At 36.3% G+C, this 25,082-nt stretch overlaps 2 protein-coding genes across 9 annotated transcripts; one reads left to right on the top strand and one right to left on the bottom strand.

The window, feature by feature from the left end:
• The first annotated feature begins 4,662 nt into the window (after positions 1-4,662).
• On the top strand, positions 4,663-9,724 carry LOC120088532 (fasciclin-like arabinogalactan protein 17). Of its 2 annotated transcripts, none has more exons than XM_039045912.2 (3): positions 4,663-6,137; positions 8,003-8,109; positions 9,313-9,724. In XM_039045912.2, exons 1-2 carry the CDS (start codon positions 4,817-4,819, stop codon positions 8,074-8,076), a joined length of 1,395 nt encoding a protein of 464 aa, XP_038901840.1. In that variant the 5' UTR covers positions 4,663-4,816; the 3' UTR covers positions 8,077-8,109; positions 9,313-9,724. The 2 variants fall into 2 exon arrangements, with proteins under 2 accessions (XP_038901840.1, XP_038901841.1); XM_039045913.2 differs by having other exon boundaries at positions 4,668-6,137; positions 9,332-9,724.
• A 1,260-nt stretch (positions 9,725-10,984) lies between these two features.
• On the bottom strand, positions 10,985-23,601 carry RFC1 (replication factor C1). 7 transcript variants are annotated; one of them, XM_039045267.2, is made up of 23 exons: positions 23,418-23,601; positions 22,961-23,035; positions 22,621-22,746; positions 20,425-20,925; positions 20,262-20,329; positions 19,763-19,838; positions 19,579-19,640; positions 19,327-19,472; positions 17,761-17,891; positions 17,447-17,635; positions 17,223-17,344; positions 16,920-17,127; positions 16,197-16,250; positions 15,911-16,080; positions 14,854-14,944; positions 14,236-14,417; positions 14,101-14,140; positions 13,617-13,741; positions 12,450-12,522; positions 12,277-12,369; positions 11,933-12,179; positions 11,475-11,531; positions 10,985-11,389 (listed from the first exon to the last, which is right to left on the bottom strand). In XM_039045267.2, exons 2-23 carry the CDS (start codon positions 22,961-22,963, stop codon positions 11,241-11,243), a joined length of 2,913 nt encoding a protein of 970 aa, XP_038901195.1. In that variant the 5' UTR covers positions 22,964-23,035; positions 23,418-23,601; the 3' UTR covers positions 10,985-11,240. The 7 variants fall into 7 exon arrangements, with proteins under 7 accessions (XP_038901195.1, XP_038901198.1, XP_038901196.1 ...); XM_039045270.2 differs by having other exon boundaries at positions 11,475-11,528; XM_039045268.2 differs by having other exon boundaries at positions 23,226-23,568.
• Positions 23,602-25,082: the final 1,481 nt, after the last annotated feature.

The following is a 25,082-nucleotide window of genomic DNA, read 5'->3' as shown; positions in this document are numbered from 1 at the left end:
TCCTTAGACTACCCTCCGGAGTATCTCTAATGGATGAATGAAGCATATATAAAACAAGATAATCACATAGAATGAAGATCCCCAATTATGCTAGCTAAGTGCTTCTCAACCCATTTAATAGATTTAGCTACTCATGCGTAATAAACAGAGAGTGAACAGATATAGAGAAGTAAATTCCATTTCTATAAATGAGTTTGAGTACAAAATAACAATGGAAGATAAGAATAGAGAGCCTGGTAGCAATCCCTTGCTTCCCAAGGCTTTTACACTGTTAACTCTATTCGGTTCAAAAGATATTCCTGCTTCCACAGGAGTTGGTCCTCTCTCTGATCTTGAAGCTTCTAGCATTCTCCCAAGTTCACCGGAACGATCTATTAGAACAATCTCCTTATCTCGCTTCCGCCTTAAAAATACAAAGGAAAACTATGGACAAGGCTAAACTATGAACAAAAAGAACTAAACTGCTGAACTAGCTGAACCCCTTTTCTGAAGGATGTCTTCGGTATTTATAAAGCTTCAGAGTGAAAGGCAGCTTCTCTCTTATGATTGCACAGATAAAATGACTTTAATTCTCTGACTGATGCGCCGAATATTTGTCACCAAAAAGCTGAGTGTACTTGTTATCGTTAGTGGCTTGTCAACTTAATTCGGATTCGACCGTCATCAGCTTTCTGTCCTATCATGATTAATTATGCCTTTCACCCAGATGCGCCCACTAAGTTGCGTCGGCTCTATGCGGCAATCCTTCTTTAGCAGATGTTTGCGAGCACAAATCACCGCAAAGCCTTACGGTAATGCTACGCTCGACCATTGAGTTCTTGTGATCGCGTTTTTCGCCTTGCGTCAACGTATTCTGCATAAAAATACAAAAATTAACTATTTCTATGTGATGAATGCATGCGACTGCAATGTTATGAACTTAATGCTTTTTAGACGCAATCTAACATATTTTATCAACGCATGCCAACATTGTTTAAAAACTTAGCATTGTAATAACGTGCATTTCTGCCCGTTATCACACCCCCAAATTTAAACAATGCTTGTCCTCGAGCATAAGCTACAGATTTCCTTTAGAAAGTCAACTACAAATCTCCTTTCCTAGATTTCTCAAGGATACTTCATTCAAATCCTATACGCCAAAGTTTCCTTAATTCTTATTCAAGTCTCTTCTTTAAAATATTTTTAAGACCTAGGGACTGTAAGTTTAACCTTCCAAAAGACTTTACTAGATTACAGGACATCGCATGATTTATTTCAAAAAACCTTTTCACTTGGGTGTCAAATGATTTTTTATCCTTGCATATTTTTGACATTATTGTTTTTTTTTTTCTGTCCTTGCGCTAATCCAAGTATCTAGCCTTTGTTTTGGCTTGCCCCCACGTGTGTCATGCAGACATCCAACTACGAGCAAAGTGCTCTTCCTTAGACTAAACTCATACCTACTTGGTAGCGGAGTTACGGTCATTTATTTATGCGTTGATCCTGGCGATTTACTTTTGTTTTGGCTTGCCCCCATGTATGTCATGCAGACATCCAACTACGGGTAAGTGCCCTTCACAACTTAACTCTTATCAACATGAGTTTCCTCATTGCGTTGACAGTGGAGTTGTTATTCTCAAAAATTTTCTCTTGTTTTTTTTTGTTTTTTTTTTTCATAAAGTTAAAAATAGCAAGGTCGAAAAATAAATACCTCACCCCCAAATTTAAAATGCGGCAATGTCCTCATTGTCAAAAGATTGAAAGAAGTCATGCGATGTTCTTAGGAGGCTACATAAAGAGAGTTTGAAAGAAAAGAGTTTGTAGACCTTATGAACCTGTAGCTTTAAACTTAAACGGTATGTGAATAGCTAACTAAACTCTTCAATCACGAGATCCACCATCTGTTAACTGTCAGGCACTCCACTAAAGACTGACAGCTGCACTCTTCTCACTACATATATATTTCTGTGTCCATTTGATATAACTAGTCAACAGTACGATAAACTTTCACAAATTGCTCGTAAGTACAACTGGGTCAATTTACCATTTTTCCCCTGTAGTTACATCTAACTTCTTAAGTACCACTGATTCCTCTAGTGAATAATACATCATAGACCTACTATGAGTGAACACCTATCGAGCCATGAGAAAGTGTTTGGCGCCACATCGTTCAAGCCCCAGAATCGGTCCTTAAGGGAGTAATCTATCTACTTACTCATGTTTTGGGGAAGGAGTAAATTTCATCTTGTGTAGCTGAGTTCCCAGCTCCCCAATCAGATGAATCCCCAAAGTGGTAGGTTTGAGTCGGCAATCTGGTCACTCACACCCATGTAAATCAAAGGATCGCCCTCATAGGCAGGAGTTCCCAACTCACTCAGGATTAAGGTCATGTTACCTATGGTCATCCTAGTGACGTGAAAGTCTCTGTCATGAACGACGTTATATAACGAGACTAAACGCTTCATGGTCCAGTCTTATACAAACTCTTTTGTATAGGATATCTCCGCTCGCATGTCTCCACATGAATGATCAAGATTAGACCATCTATAGCACTTTACAACACTTATAACATCTACATAGCGGGTTGTATCTGTAGTGTTACTAAGATAAGGTTTCCCTCCTTTATCCATATACTACAGACCATTTAGGTTATCACTTAAGGCATGATCCACTTATATGTCTCCACATACATGCTTAAGTTACAACGACAACTAGGGATCTTAGTTTATTCGTTTGTGATAAATGCAACTAAAATATCTCATATTTTATAGACAATAGTGAATAAAATATCTCATATTGTTACATCACAAATGTTTGTTCATACAGGTGTTTACAAACTATAGGACCCTACGAGATTTAAGGCATCAGCCCCAATACTACTTCCGTTGCTCAAAGGATCTCTATTAAGATTTCCTTCATATTGTGCGTGAATTCGGCACCAGCCTTGGTCATGTTTACCTCTCAAATCAATCTGGTGTAGTGTTGGGAGTGTATAGCATAACGAAGATACCATTTGTCACAGACCGAATCGTCTCAACACATGATCTGGATTATGCTACTCTATTATATGGAAACATATAAGAGAGCCAACGGTCAACTAGATGTCGTGACCATCACGACAGTAATCAGTAGTGATGACCAAATATCTTGCGTATATGACGTCCAATTAATCTGACAAAAAAGAAAAAAAAAAAAGATAATTAGACACCCAACAAGTTTTTAATATTCATTTATATATAGATTTGTTACCTGATTGTGCATCAGTCTGTCAAACATTTGTCGATATACTAGTAACATATTTACTGACCGTTAAGAGGCAACTAACACACCACTTCATCTAAAGTTATAAAAAAAATACAATTAATTTATATTCTTACATAAAATGATAGGGGACTAAATATATAAATGAAGTAATATCTGGCATTGGGTGGACGATGACCTGGGGCGGTAACTGGACTTGTGGTGCAATAATTTTAAATATATCATAAGCCCATATCTGCAGTAATATCAATGATCCCACTATTCCAATCAAATGTAACATTCCAATTTCACTTTTTAAAAAATTCAAGTTATGATACAATCTAAAAAAGCATCCCAAAAAATATATAAAAACTCAACGGTCCAAGTTATGATATTCAACTACAAAAAAATAATAATAAAAATAAAAAAAAATAAAAAAATAATCTACCCAAATATGAGATATATGGAGTATACACTTAAATGGGCCCAAATGAAAACAAAATAGTTGATCCTCACACAAAAGTCGGGTTAGACTCTTTCTCGGAACGATTAGATTTTTAAGTTTCTCAATTTATGATTTCTTTTCTTCGTAGCTCTCTTAGTTGCTAGTTCTATGGATATCAACTATCCATGAATTAGCAGCTTTGACATCTTATTTCAAATATTTTTTAATTTGAATAGAGTGTTTTTCTATTAAACAATGATTAGATGTAGCATAATCTTATGCATTTTCTTCCATTTATATACCATTAAAAAAAATTTGACACGACATATTTGTGCAGGCCAGTTAACACCAAGTTTACCAAGTTTTATTTTTTCACCTATATCCTCTCCGTCATGAGAGGAGTAGTGTTGGTGGTAGTTTATGGTTGGTTTAAACAAATTAAAAAAAGAAAAAAGAAAGAAAACTGATGAATATTGATGGTAATTCAATATTCCATAAAAATAGAATTATTTCAGAGTTGAATTTATGTATGAAGCGAACTTTCTTCCTTTTTAGGTTTTTGTGTGAAACCTCGACATTCTATCAAAATTAATAGAAGTTTGAAGCTTTTAACATTACCCTTTGTTGAAACTATTCGAAAAATTAGTTTTTGCAAAGAATGTAAAAAATGGTTTTTTAAGGAAAGTCTTGGCCCTTGGGTGAAAATTAATATACTTTTTTTTTTATTAGAAAAAGGAAAACAGAAGAGAGAGGAAACAGTTGGTAGTAGAGGGGCAAAAGGAGTCGACTCCACCGCCCGTTTTGCCCGTTGCCCGTTGCCCGTTGCCCGTTTTCTTAACATGCCACGTGAACCTTCCACGATCCGCTGCCACCGATTTTACTGCTTCCACGAGACTCAACGAATCTAAAATCGCCACGTGTAGAATAGTCAACGACGTTTGATTGACACACACTCTCTAGTTAATGGGACAGTTGTATTAAATAAAAAGAGAAGCTACAGATTAGTGATAAGCAAAGAAACAAACATGAACCATCACAACTTTTAGCTAACGTACAGCTTCATAAATTCACACACACACTCTCTCTCTCCCTCTTTCTCTCTCTTCTATACTTTCCACCGGCGCCTGAGTTCCACCGCATTCTCCGGCCGCCATGGATTTCCCCATCCGTGGCGCCTCCAAGCTCTTGTTTAAGGTGTTTTTTGTGGTATTCGTGATTGTTGTGGCGGTTGCATTGCCGGAAAATTCCACTTCTAGATCGTCTTCTCCGGCTATGTCCGGCCAGATCAACTCGAATTCCATCCTTGTTGCTCTACTGGATTCTCATTATACGGAGCTGGCGGAATTAGTTGAGAAGGCTATGCTATTGCAGACCCTAGAAGACGCCGTCGGCAACCACAACATCACCATATTTGCCCCTAAAAATGAAGCTCTGGAACGCGATCTAGACCCTGAGTTCAAGCGGTTCCTTCTTGAACCGGGGAACTTGAAATCGCTTCAGACTTTGCTGATGTTCCATGTGATTCCGACTCGGATCGGATCGAATGATTGGCCGGGTCATTCAAAGTCCGTACGGAAATCCACGCTTTCCAAGCATGTTCTTAATCTTGCTGGCCATCAGTCCGGGGAGAAGACCGTCGATCTCGCCAATGTGATTCATCCAGATGCTATTACCCGACCGGATGGCGTTATTCACGGAATTGAACGATTGTTAATCCCTCAGTCCGTGCAGGACGATTTCAATCGCAGACGAAATCTTCAAGATATAACCGCCGTGAAGCCGGAGGGAGCGCCTGAAGTGGATCCCAGGACTCACCGGCTAAAGAAACCAGCTCCACCTACCGAACCCGGTTCGCCGCCTGCTCTTCCAGTATACGATGCGTTGGCTCCAGGACCTTCTTTGGCCCCCGCTCCGGCTCCAGGCCCTGGCGGAGCTCACCGCCATTTTAATGGTGAGAGGCAAGTCAAAGATTTCATCCAAACTCTGCTACATTATGGTGGATACAACGAAATGGCCGACATTCTGGTTAACCTAACATCGCTAGCGACTGAAATGGGGCGGCTGGTATCGGAGGGTTATGTGCTCACTGTTCTGGCTCCGAACGATGAAGCCATGGCTAAACTAACTACAGACCAGCTGAGCGAGCCAGGGGCACCGGAGCAGATTATGTACTATCATTTAATACCCGAATATCAGACGGAGGAGAGTATGTACAACGCTGTTAGGAGGTTCGGGAAGGTGCGATACGACACGCTGAGGTTGCCGCACAAAGTGATGGCTCAAGAGGCCGATGGGTCAGTTAAGTTCGGCCATGGAGATGGGTCGGCGTATTTGTTTGATCCTGATATTTACACGGACGGACGGATCTCGGTGCAGGGCATTGACGGGGTATTATTCCCGCCGGAGGAGACTGAGGCCACGAACGCACCAAAAGCATTTCAACCCACTAAGGTCGCGGCCAAGCCTCGGAGAGGTAACGGTTTTGTTAAATTTTAAGTGCACTTTTTCCACATTATTTTGATTAATTTCTCTGATTGGTATAAGTTAACGCTTGGTTTGTTTAGTTTACTTCGTCAAGGACCGTAGCATAATTTTTGGTGTATAGGAGCCAAAGTCCCTTTCGTCCAAGATTACTTCATCATTTGATCTAATCGTATATACACTTCACTGATGAATCTAGACCTTTCAATTCCAGAAAACCTTTTAAGAAATTCAAGATCATCGATGTCAATTAAGACTATCCTTTGGATTTCACTCATCGAGAAGACGCCACTATTGCCATAACCTATTATATTAGGACATATTATTCATTCCAACATCATTATCAATTGCTAGAAAATAAAGAAAATATGGGTTGATTGTAACCTTTCGGCTAATTGAATATAATCGATTAGTTACACACATAGGTGCGTGAGTTTGACTAGATTTGGTGGAGCCTTGATGTACACTAAAAGTTACTCTTTGCGGTTGCTTGAAAATATGGTCTCATCGTTTACGAAGGTGAAAATGAAACGTGGAGATTTCTAGATACGTCTCTATGGGGATAAATATTTACCTTTGCAGAAAGGAGGGGTTAACAAGAATTTAGCAGACTAATGTCTTGTTTGGGTTGTTTTTATGAGCATTTGGGAATCAAAATAATAGTCTAGAGCAGGGTGGAGCGTTAAAGTTTCCTAAAGTTCAGGGCAGATGATCGGGTTTAAATGGTCCAAGAATTCTGCCATTTGTGAAGTGAGATCATATATATTTAAGGATGTTAGAAAATTGCTAAATATTGTCAATCAATGTGGTTGAAGATGTATCGTAAATTTTGGTACAGTCCATTGATTTCCTTGGAACTTCACTAAGACTTAATATCTTCTTCCTATTCTTATAAAGAAAAAAAAAATCTTGCTACAGATCCGGAAGATTATATTCTTAGAGATGAAAGGAGTTTCCTTTTATAGGAAAGAGGAAAATTGTTCTTCCTTTTAAATCGGGTTCGCTATGATAGGCTCTACATTGTGTTGCATAATATTTTTGATCCACACCAGAAAAAGGAAGCAATTGCCAAGTTAGGATTTAAATGTGCTCTAGTTCCATTGGAAGTATATTTGGAATTTTGGATGTGATAGAATTTCCTCATCTGCTTGCTGTAACAATATAATATGATTTAGTTTCTAATGTTTTGGCAATCTTTCATTTGTTTTTTCGTTTTAGAGTATAATAGAGGTGGGGATTCGAACCGCGGACATTTTAATGGTTAACACATGTTGAGCTAATCTCACTTCGGCATAATCTTTCAATTTAGTCCCTTTTGTTATGTTATGTTTCAATTTAGTCTATTGTGTTTCGTTATTTTCAATTATACTATTTCCATCAATTAATGTGAAAATGGGTTACTGACAAGCTTCCATGGCTTGATACTTAGTGAATTGACATAAATTTAGAGGAGAAATTAGGTCATTTGGGAGGAGAAAAAGTTAAAATTTCTTCCAGCCTCTTAGAAGTTTATACAAATTTCTCATTCAAATCGCCTAATTCTCTTTCTAATTCGTTTTTTTTTTCCAACTCACAAAATTTTGATGCAATTTAAGCTTCTTATAACCCAATTAAACACTCACCAAAGGAAAGGGTATGATTGAAAAATGTTAAAAACATAAGGGGATGAAATTGAAGCTTTTTCAACGGAAGGACCACATGGACTAAAAGCTTGTATGTAGTCTAAAATTTCATATTCGTGCAGAAGTTTGGATCTCCTTTCCTGAATCGATTCTGTTAATTTTTTACTTCTGGTTTGAAACTTATCTATTCTTCTACTATATCTACTGCTTGAATTAAAAACTTCTAATTTGACAGGGAAACTACTGGAAGTTACTTGCCGGATGTTGAGAACTTTTGGGCAGGATTCTTCTTTCACAGCTTGTCACTGAAGCTTATATTGGTTGATTAAACCAAAGAAAAAGGTTTGGACTTCCTCTCCTGCATCGTTGTTATTATTCTCCATTGATTAGGGTTAGAATCCGTATAAGTTAATGCAGCCCCGCTGGATGAAAGTATGGTCTACAAACTCAGTATAATAGGATAATTGTTACACGCTAGGTAATCTTGCCATAAACTTACCATAACAAACTTCTTATTAGATTAAATGTTATATTTGTCATAAACTTCGGTATCTCATTTTGGTTTTGAACTTTAGACTTGTAGTCTCTCAACTATCAAATACTTGTTGGCTCAAAGTGTAGTTAGCTTAGTGGTAATTAACCTGGATTCTCACTCTTGAGGTCGGAGGTTCGATCTTCGCATTTATATTTGAAATGTTTTATTTTATTTTAAATCCTCAAACTTCACATTATATATATTTTAATTACTGTTGCTACTTTCATTAATCCTTGGAAGTTGTAATACTTTCACTGATCATTGAATAAAAATTTAAATATATATTAAAATTTTTTAATGACATGTATTTTCAAATACTTGTCTACAAATACAAATTAGATTAATAGACATAGCTTATGTCTATTAAATAGCCAACATGAGTATAGTTGAACTCATATAAATCATTTAGTCTTGATCAAGAGGTCTAAGGTTCAATGTTGAACAAAAAAAACTACAAAATAATTTATAAACATTTTACATGGATCTTTATTTTTTTATTTTTTATTTTTTTTAATAAAAAAAATTTTAATGTGAAATTAAAAAACTCCTAGAAGTTAGAGATCAAAAGCGAAGATTTTTACCGATTGAGCCCAAAATAATATTATTAACTGGGGATACATATGAAAAGTAAATGAAATCCAGACATATCCAAATTTCTTTGTTGAATTAGGACTTCCAACGTCATACTCATATTATATTAGGGGAGATTTTCAAAAATAGAAAAAATAAGGAGAAATATTTGTATAAATAACAAAATTTAATTATAGTTGTGATCAATGTCTATCACAGATAGACGTTGATTGAAGTCTATCAATGTCTATTAGTGATAGATCTTGATAAAAGTTTATCATTAATAGAAGCTGATAGAAGTATATTAGTGTCTATTGGTGATACTATCATTATTTATACTATTATTGATACTATCAGTAATAGAAATTGATATAAGTTTATCATTGATAGAGATCGTAGAAATTGAGACGAAGACATGAAATTTATGACTTTTGATGCAGATGTGGTATAATTTGTTAGGATGCAGTGGTGTCAGACAAAGGAAAATCTGGAAGGAAGAAGAACTCGGGCATATTCTACAATTTAAGTCACTTTGGTGGGCTGTTGGTAGGAGAAAAGGCTGCGTAGTTTTTTTTTTTTTTTTTTTTTTTTTAATTCAATGTTTTGGAGTACATAATATAAGTCTATTTTGTATACCTTATTCATTGTCCGTGGTGGAGGTGGGATCTGTAAGTTGAGTCTGGCCAAAGATTTATGGGCAGGTAAACTTGCATGCTTCTATTCTGCCTCAGTCAATAATTTGAAATAAAAATGTACTAAGGAGTGCGAAAAAGAAAAAAAAAATTCTTTCTGTAATTTCATTTTTATTTGAGTTTCTTCAATAAACTCAACATTTCCTTTGTTTTTATTGCACCAATGGAATTTTTTTTGTTAAGTTCCGATGAATCAATATGGCTAAGTGGACGAAAAGGCAATAACTACTTTTGATCATTAGGTGTTCTTTCTATGTATAAAGATCATACATCTTCGGTAAATAGATAGAGAATTAACTTTTGAACAAATAGATATTTCACAAATGCTGGCTTAACAGAAACACAAATTTCAGGCCCGTTAGTAAACCATTTTCCAAAAGTTTTTAAATTCTATTTTTTTTAATAGATTTGACTTGATTTTTGAAAACATTGATCGGAGTAAACACCATAACACCAAATGGATTCTCAACTCCATATAAAGTTAAGCAGGTTCTATTTTTTCTTTAACAAGTATTTTGTTGAATTGAATTGTGAAATCATGGAAAAGCTCATTATATTTATTTATTTTATGATATAAGTCCATATTTACCCAAAGTGAAACATCATCTATCGATAGTAATTTAAAAAGTAGATCTCAATTCATTTTGTTGTTTACCTATGTTTCATAATCGTAATGAACTGTAAGAGGTCTTCAAATTTGTAATTAAAACGCATAATTTAATTGAGGAATGGAGGATGTTCAATCCAATTATAGTTAAAAATTACGTAGATCCAACTACCTTTACCATTACTGTTATCGTTACATATAGTTACTCTAACAATATGAAAATTATTAACTTACCACATTTATTATTATCTTTACCTTTACCGTTATGTTAAACAATAACGGTAACAGTAACAGTAAAATGTGACAGATTTATAATTATTCTAAGTAAACACGATCAAAAGCAATCTAGTTATGTTTGCAAATCTAATTATGTTTGCAAGTTAGACCTATTATGATTCATTAATCAATGAGTTCTCATTTCGATTACACCAGTTTTCATTTTGGATTGGTAAACATGTCCTAAATCCAATTATTATTGGGTCATTATTTGATGATCCCAATGAGTGGTCCCGTGTGGCAGAATATTTCTTACCACCGAGAAAAAGAACAGCCTATATGCACTTTACTAAATAAGCAAGAACACCCCATGAAGGATTCTTAGAGATTGTAGGCCTTGAAATGTTTGGAGATACTTCCCTCAAGTCTCAAGTAAATTCTCTCTAAAAACTGGCCGAGTAGCAGTGCAAACCTTCTTAGTGATGGTGGGGCCATGGACAATAATGTAAAGGAAAAGAGTAAAGGTGAGCTATCACAAAACAGTTTTATGAATTCGATGAATCTAAAAACACAATAAAATTTAAATTGCTTACTAACTGGCCCTAAAAAACCGATAATAATTTCATTAAAACCGAATCTCGTTCTTCGGGTGAATTGGTCTCATTTCTATTGCAAGTCAAAATGGTTGATACAAAAGCATGTTTCTCTTGTACGTCAAAAAGGCCCATGTAACATGTGCCATATACAAGGTTATGTATTCTTCTAGCAGTTCAAACACATTAACCAGCAAACTTATGCATGCATAGGACGAAGGTAAACATAACATTACCCGAAGTTCTTGAAGCGTTTTATTTCATCTTTTCCTCTTTGTAGCAGATCCTGAACCTCGACCGCCACCTTTCTTCTCTGAAGCTTGGGAACTTCTACCTCCTCGTCCTCTGCCACCGGATTTCTTGGCGCTTGAATTTTCCATACCCTTCAAATCCAATTGCACTTGCATTCCTGACAAAATATCAAGATATAAAGTCCATTAGAAAGAAAGACCACATATTTTAGCCAAATTAGAAGCAAAGGAGAGATCAGCTACCTTTCTTATTCAAGCTTTGAAGTTCCAGTTGCAGCTTCTCACCGTTTGCGGAGTCTTCTATAATTGTAAACAAGGAATGTGTTAGGATACCTCCTAACAAAAATACTTAAGGAAACACAAATAACACCAAGGTAGAACTATATTGCAAATATTGGTAAAAGAAATTACTATATAACAGCCATTTGAGAGAACTCTCTCTCCTTAAATTCCCACCATGAAAATTCTTACCAAAATGATCCACACCCTCTAAAGACCCTAACAACACTACATTTTTGTAACCAAGGCACTCTAGGTTAATCACTCACCCCTATGCCCTTATCATTATCCTCCTAATAATCCTAATGTATCTCTAACTTAGGGCTCCCACAGAATAATGGCCAATTAGAGAAGCAGGACTTTCCCAACAAGCAGTACTCACTCATTAATGGTTGGTCTAGAAGAAATGAATCGAATCTTACCTGCACCCTCATTGTCCAAAGAGTTTTCCTCATCACTTTCTGCCAATGTGTCTCCACCAGCACCTTCAACTGTATCCTCAGTCGGTTCTAGGATCGCTGCAATTCGTTTCTTAGGGGCCTTTTTCATTCCAGGAAGTGTAATAAGATCTGCCGCCCGCACCATGTGTGTCTTGCTAACTTCTTTGTATGCCTTTGTTAGAGCAGCCTTGACTGCAGGGGCCACGCCATCCAAAGGATTCTTACGACCCTGATTAGGAGAATCGTCTGTGAGAAAACTACACTAAAGAAAAAGATAGCCAGTATAGTAGGCATGATCTTACTAAACAAAACATAGATAACAATACCTGAAATTTTGACAACTCAAGAACAGTATCAAAATCCTCCTGACTGATTGAATATAGACTCATAAATTCGACCACAATTTTAACAGCTTCATCCTGATATTCATATCATTTGAGTACCTAGAAGAATTTATCATTCCTATAACTAAAATCAGACAAGCAAAATATATTCTAACCTTAGGCAGCGTGTGCAGTGGCTCAGTCAACCTCTTTAGAAATAGAGTAAGGTTCTCAACTCGTAGCTGTTCCCTGCATTATTTTGTATACAAGTGTTATAGCTTGCAACTAATGGCACAAACATCCATGTGAAAAGAGTGGGGTTAAGAAGCTTACACGTGTATTTAAGACAAACTTTTAACAAGTTTTCAAAATTATGATCACAAACCAGCTAGATTTCAGAGCAGGCAAGAAGCCCTATATTTGGGAATAATCTTAAGAGGAAGGAGAACCCATAATTCTATAACTGTGGGTCCCTCTCCTTTGCCTGAATTGAAAGCTTCTCTTCTAAGCATTAGGATGATACCAGAATCTGAAAACATTAAAAATCTAGGAACTTCTCTGACCATTCCATATCCTAGCCTATCTTAAGAAGTGGTTAAAATTAACCATTAAGCCATTGGAAATGCAGATTTTTTTTAAAAAAAATAAAAATAGAACGAAACAATATATTAGTAAAAAGAAAATGGAATGAAACTTCCTAAGAGAAGTAGTTACAAGACACTCTTCAATCAGCTTGAAGGTCAGGAGTTTAGTCCCAAATAAATCCCTTAAAGAGTTTTACCATGGCCCATCAAGTGATCTTTTTTTCACAATAAAGAGCAATAAGATACTGCATCTTGGTCTTCTTATTCTTTTTTCATTTTTTATAAGAAAAAATGTTTACTATTATTATTATTATTATTATTTTGGATAAATACATCAGAGGAATTCATTTCACCCAAAAACAAGAGTAATGGGCAAGGAAACAAGATGTCCCCTTCCCAAAACAAAGACTTCCAGAAAGACCTTCCAATCTAGGTTGATCATGTGAATGGTGTAATTACAAAAAAGATTGTGAAATAATATTCATTGATAAGGTGATAAGTATAATCGAAACACCCTTGAGAGTATAGTTGCAAAATATATTATCTAAACAATCCCAATTTGAACGACAAAAATTTGGAAGACAGACATTTTCTGGAAATCTCTTGCCTTACCATTCACCATTATTTGTTTGCAACTATAAGACTCAAAGGATAGAATTCATCACGTCAATTCACAGCTTTCAGCAAGGGGAATATCCATACAGGAAATATAATATGCTACAATAATTGAAAGAACAAATACAGCAAATGACAAATTACCTCCCTGAACAGGATTCACGAGACGCAAGAATGTGAACATGCAAATCCTCCAAAAGCCTCATATTTTTTCCAGATGTTGAATTTTTTCCCAACCATGCACCAAATCTATTAAAATTACGCTCTCCCTGCATGAATAATGCACAAGCTTAGTATAATTTTAAATGCCACAATGGCACACATACCTTGAAAGTGGAATACTGAACTCTCCCCACATTATCCAAAATAAAGTATTTTTGCTCACAGGTGGAAGACTGTAATGCATATCAAATACATTAAGATGGTTTGATAGGCTCAAACTGATACTATAAATGAAATTTACAAGAAAAACTCTCTACCAGTCAAATTCTACCAACTCACTGACAATAGCTATTTTCTCATACCTCCAAGGCATGTGATAATTACTAATTTTCTTAACTCATAAACCATTTAAAGAATTAAATAAGATTTCAAAACTTTATAACTTGCATGTACAAAATTTCATCACCTGCTCAAGCGTTTCTCTTTGCCCATGCAATAATGAAGCTCTGTCACAGAAAGAATTATACAAAGATCAATAATGAAGGGTAGCGTTAGTTAAAAAAAAAGCATCAGATCTTAGCAGTGACACAATGAAACTTACGGTATTACACAAGAAGCAATACAACTACTTTGAGAGAGTTGCCACTGTCGATGCCTTCGAATCTGTACATTGATTATATCCCCATCTGCAATTGATTCAGCTGTACGAGCAATCAAATCCATCCGTTTGATCCCATTGTCATCCTTACTAATGGCGCTTGGCCTATAATTAATATAATTTTCCTGCAAGCAATTATAATGCTCAGATTTCTCCAGTTAAAAGGCCTTTCTGAATAGCATATCTTACCACATTCGAATACCCCCCCCCCCCCCCCGGGGATTTCTTTACCATTCTTTCATTTTTGTTCGTTGTTTTCATACTGTAGGAAACATTTATTGACTTGTAAACAAAAAAACTCGGGCATTGATATTATAATGCAACCTCTTAGATAAAAATTCAATCTAGAAAGAGTAACGAAAGTAAAGACCAAAAAGAAAGTCCCATAAAATAAGTTTCTTTAACTCGCTTTAAGTGAAATAAACTCCAATCAAACATGCAAAAATATATGAATTTATCCTAAAAATCATGTTAGTCCACATCTAAAATTTTATTTAAGAATTCTTTCAGGGGTACAGGTAGACAGTTGATACATGTATCTATTAAACCAAAGAAAGATACCTGAATAAGAAGAGGGACTAGATCAAGATCACTCATGCTGAGGTCAATCCGTTCATCCATCCTTAACTTCCCGGAATTAAAACCAAACAGCCTACAAGTGCAACGACCTCGATAAATACGTGCAGCCAAGAATAAAATCAATGAGCACCTCAACTTCTAACATCCAAGAGGATTGATCCTTTTTTCTTCTTTTCATAAGTAACTATGATTCATTGCAAAGATGAAACATTCAAAATCTTCCAAGATATTAATAAATACTTTGCAACGAAAAGGGCAGAATTGGCACTCCAAAATACAGCCACAAAAAGGATGTTCCTGGGGCAAGGCAGGATGGAGATGACTTCCTCATACCCATCGCCTCTCCCATTTGATTCCCCATTAGGGTGGGGACTCCCCACAGAGAAATCACAAAGATCGGGTTCTCCACGGAGAGAATTACTTTTTTTTAAAACTAAAAGAGTGGATTTTTTAAAGAGAATATTCTTAAAGTCTCCCAACAAAAACAAAATAATATTTCATATCAAATTACCTAATTTTTTAAAGTTGTTCAAAAATGTCAAATTATCTATATGGTATCTTATAAGTCATTAAAAAATAAAAACCATAAATTTAAAAATTACATTCATAAACAATAACATACATACTACATACATACATATATATAGCAAACAGGATGGGCTGTTTACAATTCATAATCAATAATACATATACATTGTTGGTATATCACGTGAATTTTACCTTTTATTATTATTACTATTACTTTTTAATAAGAAACCAATAACTATACTAAAAATGGAGGCAAAACGACCTAAGGGCAGTTAGAAGAATGCATACGGACAGCCTTCCAATCCAAAAGAATTATGGGTAAAGGGACATTACAAAAGAATTTGCTATGGGGGAGTCAAACAGGGTTTAAGAATAGCAAGTATTATACATTACTGCTCCACAGTAGTGCTACATGAACAGAACAGAACAGAACAAATACAGCAGCCAAAAAGGCTTAGCCAGATAGAAAAGTTTAGAAGTGGGTCAGGAATTAAGATTAACTTGTGCATACTTATCAACAGCAGTGAATGGTGAGATATCTTCATCTTTCATACTGCTCAGAAGCCGTTGGCGAATATCATCATATTTAATAACTGACATAGACAGACTCAGGTACTGCAACTGATTTAGTGCCATACGCATATCCCCATTTACTCTTTCTGCAAGTTCCTCAAGAGCAATCTGAAACCATAGTGTTAATCAAGAATCAAGTTGCTACAACCAATACCATGCATATTTACAACCCACTCCAATAAATGAGCAACAACCATATTCCAAGTCACGTATAAAGTGTTTACCTCATTTACTTGAAGGCCTTCTGCATTTGCAACTTGAATCAGTCGTTTTGCCATCTAGAAAAGGTAAAACTAACATCTATCAAAATTTTATAGTATATCCCAATGATGTAAAAAGATGAACAAAAAAGGGAGACAAAGACAAACAACAGAAAAGGAATGCAACAAAATCAAACTAAAATCATAGTTACAAAAAGGCCTAATAACTAACGCCCGCAAGGAGGCATTGAACCTTGCCACCTTCCAGAACTCATCACACGACCTCTCCACCTTTCTAAAAATCTTATTGTTTCTCTCGAGCCAAGCTTTCCACAAAATTGCAAAGAAACTGACTTTTAATCCATTGAAGGGGCAGAGGTAAAGAATTAGAAACTGGCAACACTTGAGAGTATACATGTGATGACATAACTTTTTTTCTTTCTTATTTTTGGTGAAGACTTGAGACACGTCAAGTTCGCTAAAAGAAGAAAAAAAGAGATACGTGCAGAGGCAAGGGTATTAGGCATTTCCTTCGATGTAACATGACCAGAAAAAGGTCCCCAATGCGATTTGATGATAAAGGGTCTTGGTGACGTTAGAAGAATCCTTTACTTGCGAATTATTGCAATGTTTCAGGACAACTTGGAAAAATAACTACTGAAGCCGAGTCACTGTAATTCAAACACAGGATATCACCCTCGACAGAGGCAGGAATAATAGATAATAAACCATAAAAGATCTTTAAACCTGTTGTTTTGTAGGTTTCCTATAGCTGAGAATAAGACAATAGTTCACGAGGCTTTTCAGCTTCTGGCTGTAACGATCATTACAGATGCAGATAATTGGTATTTTGGACATTTTAATGCTTGCAATCAGATCAGCAACTCCACCCCTATCTCCAGCAGACATTCCATCTACCTCATCCATGATCAACACAGTTTTGGGATGTTTTGGCCTGTAATTCAACTTAACTATTATCCCACCCTTAAATACCTAACACAACCCTGTCATATTAACTTAATGCAATAAGTTCCGGAAATGCACACTAACTGATTCATTCTGAAATGCAGCGATTCATTGCTGATAAGCTCCTTTATAGAATTTGCATTGCTTCCACCAATTCCCTTGTGAATTTTAGCATCTGACTTACCCCGATTGTCGCTGGCATTTACCTAGGTACAACACACACGTGAGGGAAGTTGAATTTGAAATTATTACCAAGAATAAATAATCCAAATGCTCCCCAGTGTGTTAGTTTAAAACAAATGAAGTACCTCTATAGCCTCAAAACCAAGCATCTGGCTAACCAACTTAGCCGATGTAGTTTTACCTATGCCAGGACCTCCACATAACAATACAGCTTTTTTGGCACCAGAATCATTGAGCTTTTTAACCTTCTTTTTGCTTCCAACATCTAGGAAGTTTTCATTCCAATGTGCCAACCAATCATGAAGTTGTTTGACCTACAATTGTAAAATGCAACAAAACTTAGTTGCAATGACATTAATATTTGATTTGCACACATAAAACCTGAAAAGATATGTAATAATATGTAAATCACAAAGGAGAAAATAAGAGATTTAAATACCAGTGACTGATTCCCAATAATGTCATTTGGAACCTTTGGCCTGTATTTTTCTGTCCATGTTAGGTTAGAGAATTCAGCTGTTCGGCTTTTTTGCTTAGCGGGTGAAGCACCAGCAGTCAAATCTTTGCGGGCTGCATCCAAAGTCAAGGAACACTTGTCACTAGAATAGCCAACTTATCAAAGTCAAGATTTCATGCAATACAATTAAGACCTGCCCTTGTTAAGATTGTATTCAATACAACTAAGACCTGTCCTTAGGCTGTTCTTTGTGATTTATACAGTTTCTAGTTTCTTGTCAAAAGACCCAACCACTCAAAAAGGTTGAACGTGTTTCAGGCACATACAGGTGTAGATGAAGCAAGACTACAAAAATTTTCAGGAAAACTCAGTGACTGATGGAAAAGAATCTCGGGGATACTTTTGAAAAACCTTTTGCCTCCCCCAATAAACTGCCTGTTATGCCCAAGCAAGACAGATTGGGTATAGCACTGATCAAACAAGATATCGCTAATTGAACAAGTAGACGAACAAGGAGGCTTAAGCAATGAAGGCCCACAAATTTTTCCTAGGAATGTACAAAACCAAGGAATGTGAGTGGCTCTGATACCATTGACAGCTTTAGCTTAAATGGCATGATTCTCATTGAAATTGAGGGAGAAAAAGAAAACATTGGCACAAGAAAAGCAATTATATACAAGCAATTTGTTAAGCCACCAATTGTATTTCAATATCAGAGAAGGGGCAAGAAAGGAATTATCGAGGGACCAATGCATCAGGGGAAGGAAGTGCTACGCGAGTCTGGATGGGGAGTATATAGGCTGGAGTGAGGGAATGTTGAGAGTAGCTTGGTTCTGAGCATTTTCTCAAAAGTGAGAAAGGGAGGGACTCCAGTCTTCTACAATAGAATGGGAAGTTTGTAATTGCTTGAGGGCTTCTCGTTTTCCTATGAATAAAGTACTACTGTAAGGGAGATACCTTGAACAATTAAGAGAGAGACATATGATATGGGATTCATAGCTAAAGAATTTTTCCTTTTCCTTATATAACCACTCTGGCCTTAACAGTTTACCCATGCAGAGAATATATGAAAGAATTTGGAGAAGATTTGCAGAAGAAATGGCTAAGCCCACATTGGACACACATTTTAACATGAAACATATAGAGAGCTACTAATGGAGATGATAACTAAGATACCACAAGTGATGCTCACTGTAGTTAATCAGGATTCAGGCACTCAATCTTTTTTAGGCATAAAGAAAAGGGATGGTTCAGCCTCAGAGATCAATTGACTGAACGTAAAGGATGGTCCTTTCCTGGTTAATGTCTAAAAAATGATTGAATAAACAATTTTCGACCAGAAGCCTAAACAGAAATATGGACACACTAGGATATCTTCCCCATATTGTGAGCTGAAGAAAAAGAACTATATTACTATAACGCTTTAGAATATTATCATCAGCTCCCTCACTAGATAAATTATATCGAAAGTTTGACAACAGCAGTCGTAGTGTCTTCTGTGTGTCAATCAGATAGATTGAGCAAGAGCCAAAATTATTGGCAACTTACACTTTGCTTGTACTTTCTGGAAATTTTTCTCTGTCGGAGATTCCATGGACTTAACCACAGATTTTTTAGGATGTTGCTTTGGAGGAGCTTTTTTGCCTGATGCACGGATCATGTCAAATAAGCCATCCTCAGTGAGAAAACCAGTTCTACAAGAAAGAGGGAGACAGGAAAAAAAATGAAAATTTGGAAAGAGGTAAAGGAAGAAACAGGATGAGTGCATTCCATTTCAATAATTTAAGGGATAAAAAATACCCCAGCTCTTTTGCTTTGGAAGATTTTCGGCCACCAATATCTTCATCACATAGTAGATAATTCTGCAAACATAAGGAACTATCATTTAGCCTCCCCAAAGAATATTGAATGGCCAATCAAATCATAATAAGTGTGCAGGGACTTTTTCTTCTTTAGATAAGTAAAAATGGTATAATGAATTAACTGTTTTTTTGCTGACAGATCCAGTTACTCGCCCACCATGGCGTTTAATCAAATCTTCTGCTTCTTCTCGTTCCAAACTGTAAAATGGACAACAACCGTTCTTATGCCAATTCTTATAGGATGTACAACAATAACACGCAAAAGACATCAAGAAATGGAGCATACTTCATATATGATACAAATACATATATAAAAGTTTATCTCCCGTAATCAGCTTTAGGTGTTTTGGGATCTCCCCTTATTTCATTTATTCAATGAAATGTTACCTGTCTAATAAAAACATATATAAAAGTTTAAAGATGACCAAATAACATGAACCGTGCCTATTGGAAAATCATGAATTCATTTCAAAAGAAAAAGAACGTGTAATTAAAAAAGTTTAAGAAAGCAATGATGCATCCAAATTTCATTTCAGTTTAACAAAAGAAAAGAATTTTTTCAATAGTATGCTTCATCATTTCTGGTCCAATAACCATAACTGAGAAAATAAGAGGAATAACCTGTCAAGGGTTCCACTAATTACAAAAGTTAAACCAGCTAAACACTCCGAAGCACCTTCAGGGACTTCCTGAGAAACAAGCAGGGAAGAAAATAAACACAATGGGATAACAACGCACAATGCACTTAACCACAAGTTTTTCTAGTCAGTCCAAATATTTTCACCTTTTCTCCTTTGTGTGGAGGATCTTTCCTTTCCCCAAAATTCATAAATCCACCCCGTCCACCACCTCTGCCTCTACCACCAACGGTTGTAGCAGATGAACCTCTTCCCCCCTTACCCCTTCCACTAGACTTCAGAGAAGAATCAGTGCCCTTAGTTTCCTCATCATCACTCGCTTCAATTTCTACAGATTTCTGTGCAATTCCCTTTCCAGAACCACTCTTCAACTTTTTGTTGGGAGTGACTTCAGACATGTTCTTTCTAGAACTAGAAAAAACAGCATCGTCATCAATTTTGTTTGATTTTTTTAAAGGCAGCGCCTTCGGTGATTCCTCATTATCTGTTTGAAACTTTCTTTTGGTGGGTGATTCCTTAGTATCCTGTGGAGACTTTCGTTTGATCGGGGATTCCTCTGTTTCTTTTGTATCATTGGCCTTCTGCTTTTCTGATGCAAAATACTTGCTAGTTATCCGTCTGCCAGTGCTTTCCCCACCACTCAGCCCCTGCAATCTCATTTGATAGCAAACAAAACATATTGGAGTAGCACAGCAAAAAGGTAATAGACAAATGTAATTGCACATGGTATTATCTTTTCCACGGCATTCCGAGCGCTTGGACAATAGGAAAAAGAACGAGTATAGTACAAGCAGCAACCCAGCCTACTCACAGAAAAGCCATTCCAATGAAGTAGAAACTTGTCATGACCAGTCTAGAAACCAAAACAAGTGTGACAAAACAAAAACACACACACACACACACACAAAAAAAAAAAAAAAAAAAAAAAAAAAAAAAAAAAATTGACTATTTGAAAAGTGAAAACAATGAGTTCAAGAACTGAATGGACACTTTTTGCCCACTTGGAGAAGCTTCTTGGAACTTGTAAGGATTGAGGCTCTTTTCTCTCTTCTTTTGTAGATTTTATACATCAATGAAATTATTTCCCAGAAAAGATAAAGAAAACTAGCATTTTATAAAACCAATGAGTCAAGCGATCCCGAAACCTCTGCATCTACAAGCTGTCTACTCAACAAAATATCCCCTTCTCCAGTTTCCATTCCAGCAGTTACCATAAGAATCTCCAGGCATATCTAAAAAATAAAGAGTGGCTGGTTATATCCACTCCTTCTAGAATCTGGCATGGTTACAATGCCCATCCTAATGTGAGGAAGTCATTGCTGTCCCGCTTTATTGTTAGAATTAAGGTGTGGAAGTAACAAAATAGGTTCAGATATGGTGTCTCCAGCTGATAGACCCCCAATCACAAATGTGTATAGGAGGAAGCGCATAAGAAAAGAGAGTGGGGAAAAGAATGTTGTTACAAGTGAGTTAGGAGTGGGTCCTGTAGTGAATTTATGTGTAGGGGTCCAGTGTTGTATATAACAAAAATTATGAGCTTTGAGAGGTAGCTTTTTGGTTAGTCAATGAGAGGCTAGATTGAGGGACAGGGGAAGTTCTATAGTTCTTCCCTTGAGTTTGTACCTTTGTTGATAAATAATACTACAGTTCATATCAACAGCTCAGTAACAGGACTCCAATCATCAGCATCCTAAATTTCCATTAAAAGGACTTTTGTATCCTAGCAACGACAATGAAAATAAAAAGATTAAATTTTCATCTTGGTGGGGCATTTTATTTCTAGATTTCTGTCTCCAATATTCATCCTCCCTAATCAACACCTCTAACACCTTAACGTCAAGGATTATCCAGAGGAAGTCCACCATTAGAAAACCATGACCACCTTTTTCTTCTGACAATACCTAGAAGCTATTACTCATTCAGAAGTGCATCCTTTCTTCTTCTTTTTTTTTTTTAACCGAGTGCATCCTTTCTATTTACAAACAAGAATATCAATAATTTTTCTATTTTAACTGTCTCTCTATTGCAGGATCAAGGCAAAAACTAGAGACGATTGACATCAAGATAATTGCTTTTTATAGCATCACATCTCAGAAATGAACTGAAGACCGGGTTTTAAATATAGCTCAAGTTTCTGTCAGGAAGCCCATATACACCACCTCATACACGAAACTATGGTTCCAGAAACATACACCCATAATTTATCCACATAACAAGGAGTTATTATAAAATAAAGGACCAGAGAAATGTGCAGCTATAGAAACTAGTGATACATCAATAATATAATGATACTTGGAACAGGCCATCTCAACTAATAAGAAGAGTTGGGTCAGAAAACACACTGTTTTTCCGGACTGTAGTTCAGCTGTAGCGGATTTCTCTGAGTTGCTTGGAGCAGGTTTTGCTTTCTTTGACCCACTGCCGTTCTCTTTATCGTGTGCTTTCATGAACCATTTTCTAATGTCCGCCTGTTTACCACATCATAATTTAAATAGTAAAGAAGACCGAAACAGGCATTGTCAATTGTGAGACTATGCGAACGTAATTCTCGATAAAAACCCAAACTCCAGTCGAGGAAAAAAAATATACAACAAAAAAACCAAAAACAACTTCCCTTGTGACTATTAAAGAAATAATGCGAGGGCCACAGCAATAGAAACTGAACCAAAAACCCTAACTCACCATTGTAGAATGTAAGGCGGAGTACAAAAGGCAAGAAACGCCACTCCACTGACAAGTTCACCTTTCAACTGAGCTCTGAAAGAACGTCAAAAATCAGAATCGTTAATTCTTGATGATGGTGGTATTGCACATAAACCGCAAGCCGATTATCACAATCGAGTTATTCTAGTACGCTATGATCGTCAACGAAGTTAGCAAGTTAATAAACATTTGTCCTCGATAAATGAGGGACGGGGAAACTCGATATTTAGGGTTTTTCAACAACCAGTTCGCAGCCGAAGTGGAACAATATGCTGCAAGAGAAATTGCCACCGCTCGCTTTGGGAAATGTGGGGAAGTTCGAATCGACATGGCAGTTCTTCATAGAATGAAACTCGAGTAACAGGGAACAGAAAGCGATTAGAGGAACTAACCAGGTTCCGGTGTGAGTGATTAGACCGAAAGAAGTGAAATATACCTTTTGGTTCGTCTTGGTCGAAGACCGTCGGCGGCCTCCGTGCCTTGGAAGCTAGGAGGAGATTGCAATGGCTCGAGGATTCTGGCGGGTGAAGGCCGGGTGTCGTACAAAAGTATTATGCCACGTCATCTGCCCCGACGCATAGAGACGGGCTCCTCACTTGCGAACGTTTTCTATTCTTTGTGGGTTAAAATATCATTTCGGCGGTGTTTTGACTCACGAAAATAAATTGAGTCAAAAGTTGATATAATATATCAATTCAATATTTGGCCAATTAAAGAGTTGAATTGGTATATTTTATCTAACTCTTCTTTTTTTTAATGTTCTCAATAGCTCCACCTATCTGTCAATATCAGCAATTATCGCTATCACACTCCAAGAACCAACTTCAGGCTCCGACAACCATCTCTGATGATACAATTATGGACTCCGATAACCACATCTAATGACAACTCCAATAACCAACTTTGACTATCACCTTTGTGCAATCAATTCTAATGACCAATTTTGGGCTTTTAGCAAGTACCTCCCACAACAAATTCCAATGACCAACTTCGACAACCACTTCCAACTACAAATTCTGACGAAAATCACCTTCGATGACTACCTTCGAGCGAGCAAGTCCAACAACCAACTTCGGACTTCAACAACCACCTCCGACGATAAAAACTCTAGCAACTAATTTCAATACCACTTCATACTACCAACTTCGAGCTCGAATAATGACTACGAACTCTGGCGAAAATCATCTTCAACAATCAACTTCGATGACCACCTTTGCGCAACCAACTTCGACGACCAACTTGGGGCTCCGAAAACTACCTCCGACGACATACTCTGGATATCAATTCCAATATCACCTTCATGCGACCAACTTTAGACTCCGACAACTACCTCCAACTACAAAACTTCAATGAAAATCATATTTGATATTCAATTTCAACAACCAATTTCGATTATTATAAGATTGATGTCAAAGGTTTGGTCTAAATTGCGTTGTTGGAGATTCATAAATAAACTATTGTGTTACCTTTGAGATTTGTTTTGGTGGACTGAATGTCACATTTGATGAATAACAACTTCAATATGTAATGGACGGTGGTGTTGTCTTTGAGTTTGTAATGTCATTGACATACTTATCATTGAAGGGTTGTTTGGGGTGTTGAGTTGAGATAAGATGTTTGAAGTTCTTATGTTTGTGAAGTTCATATACCTATGGAGTGTGTTTGGGGTGCAGAGTTGAATTCATATATATGAGTATTTGATGCAGTTTTTTTAACTCTAAATAATATGCTTTTATTATTAATATTTATATTTTAAAATGTTTTTATTTAATAATTCTACCCATCTTTGTTTCAAATAAAATACTTATTGCAATTTTTTTCTTTTAATTTTTAAATCTTTTCTTTCTTTCTTTCTTTTTTTAGCCATGAACAACAATTAACTCATTACATTTCTTGTAGAATTATGGTTAAATAAAATGAGAAACTAAAGTGAAACCAAAGCTTTTGACTCTAGTTAATTTTTCTCCATGAATTTTATTATTATCTTTTTCTTTTTCTTCTTATTCCTATTGTTGCTCTATATTTTTACTATGTCATGATTTTTTTTAATTAAATATCCCAAATCATCGTAACAACCAATGGAATATTACCACATTTATTC

Source organism: Benincasa hispida, chromosome 10 (assembly GCF_027475165.1).
Source record: "Benincasa hispida cultivar pf3 chromosome 10, pf3_genome.v1.1, whole genome shotgun sequence".
In the NCBI taxonomy this organism is placed as follows: domain Eukaryota; kingdom Viridiplantae; phylum Streptophyta; class Magnoliopsida; order Cucurbitales; family Cucurbitaceae; genus Benincasa; species Benincasa hispida.
The sequence above is the reverse complement of the archived record's forward strand: the minus strand, read 5'-3'. Positions and strand labels throughout refer to the sequence as shown.

Bases quoted from the DNA above. Each gene is read 5' to 3' on its own strand.
- LOC120088532 (XM_039045912.2), top strand. From the start codon at position 4,817: ATGGATTTCCCCATCCGTGGCGCCTCCAAGCTCTTGTTTAAGGTGTTT. The intron at 6,138-8,002 runs GTAACGGTTTTG...CTAATTTGACAG, and splicing joins CGCGGCCAAGCCTCGGAGAG to GGAAACTACTGGAAGTTACT.
- RFC1 (XM_039045267.2), bottom strand. The intron at 14,141-14,235 runs GTAAGTTTCATT...TTTCTGTGACAG, and splicing joins ATTGCTTCTTGTGTAATACC to AGCTTCATTATTGCATGGGC. The intron at 12,180-12,276 runs GTATTGTTATCT...TCTCCTAATCAG, and splicing joins TTGAGTTGTCAAAATTTCAG to GGTCGTAAGAATCCTTTGGA.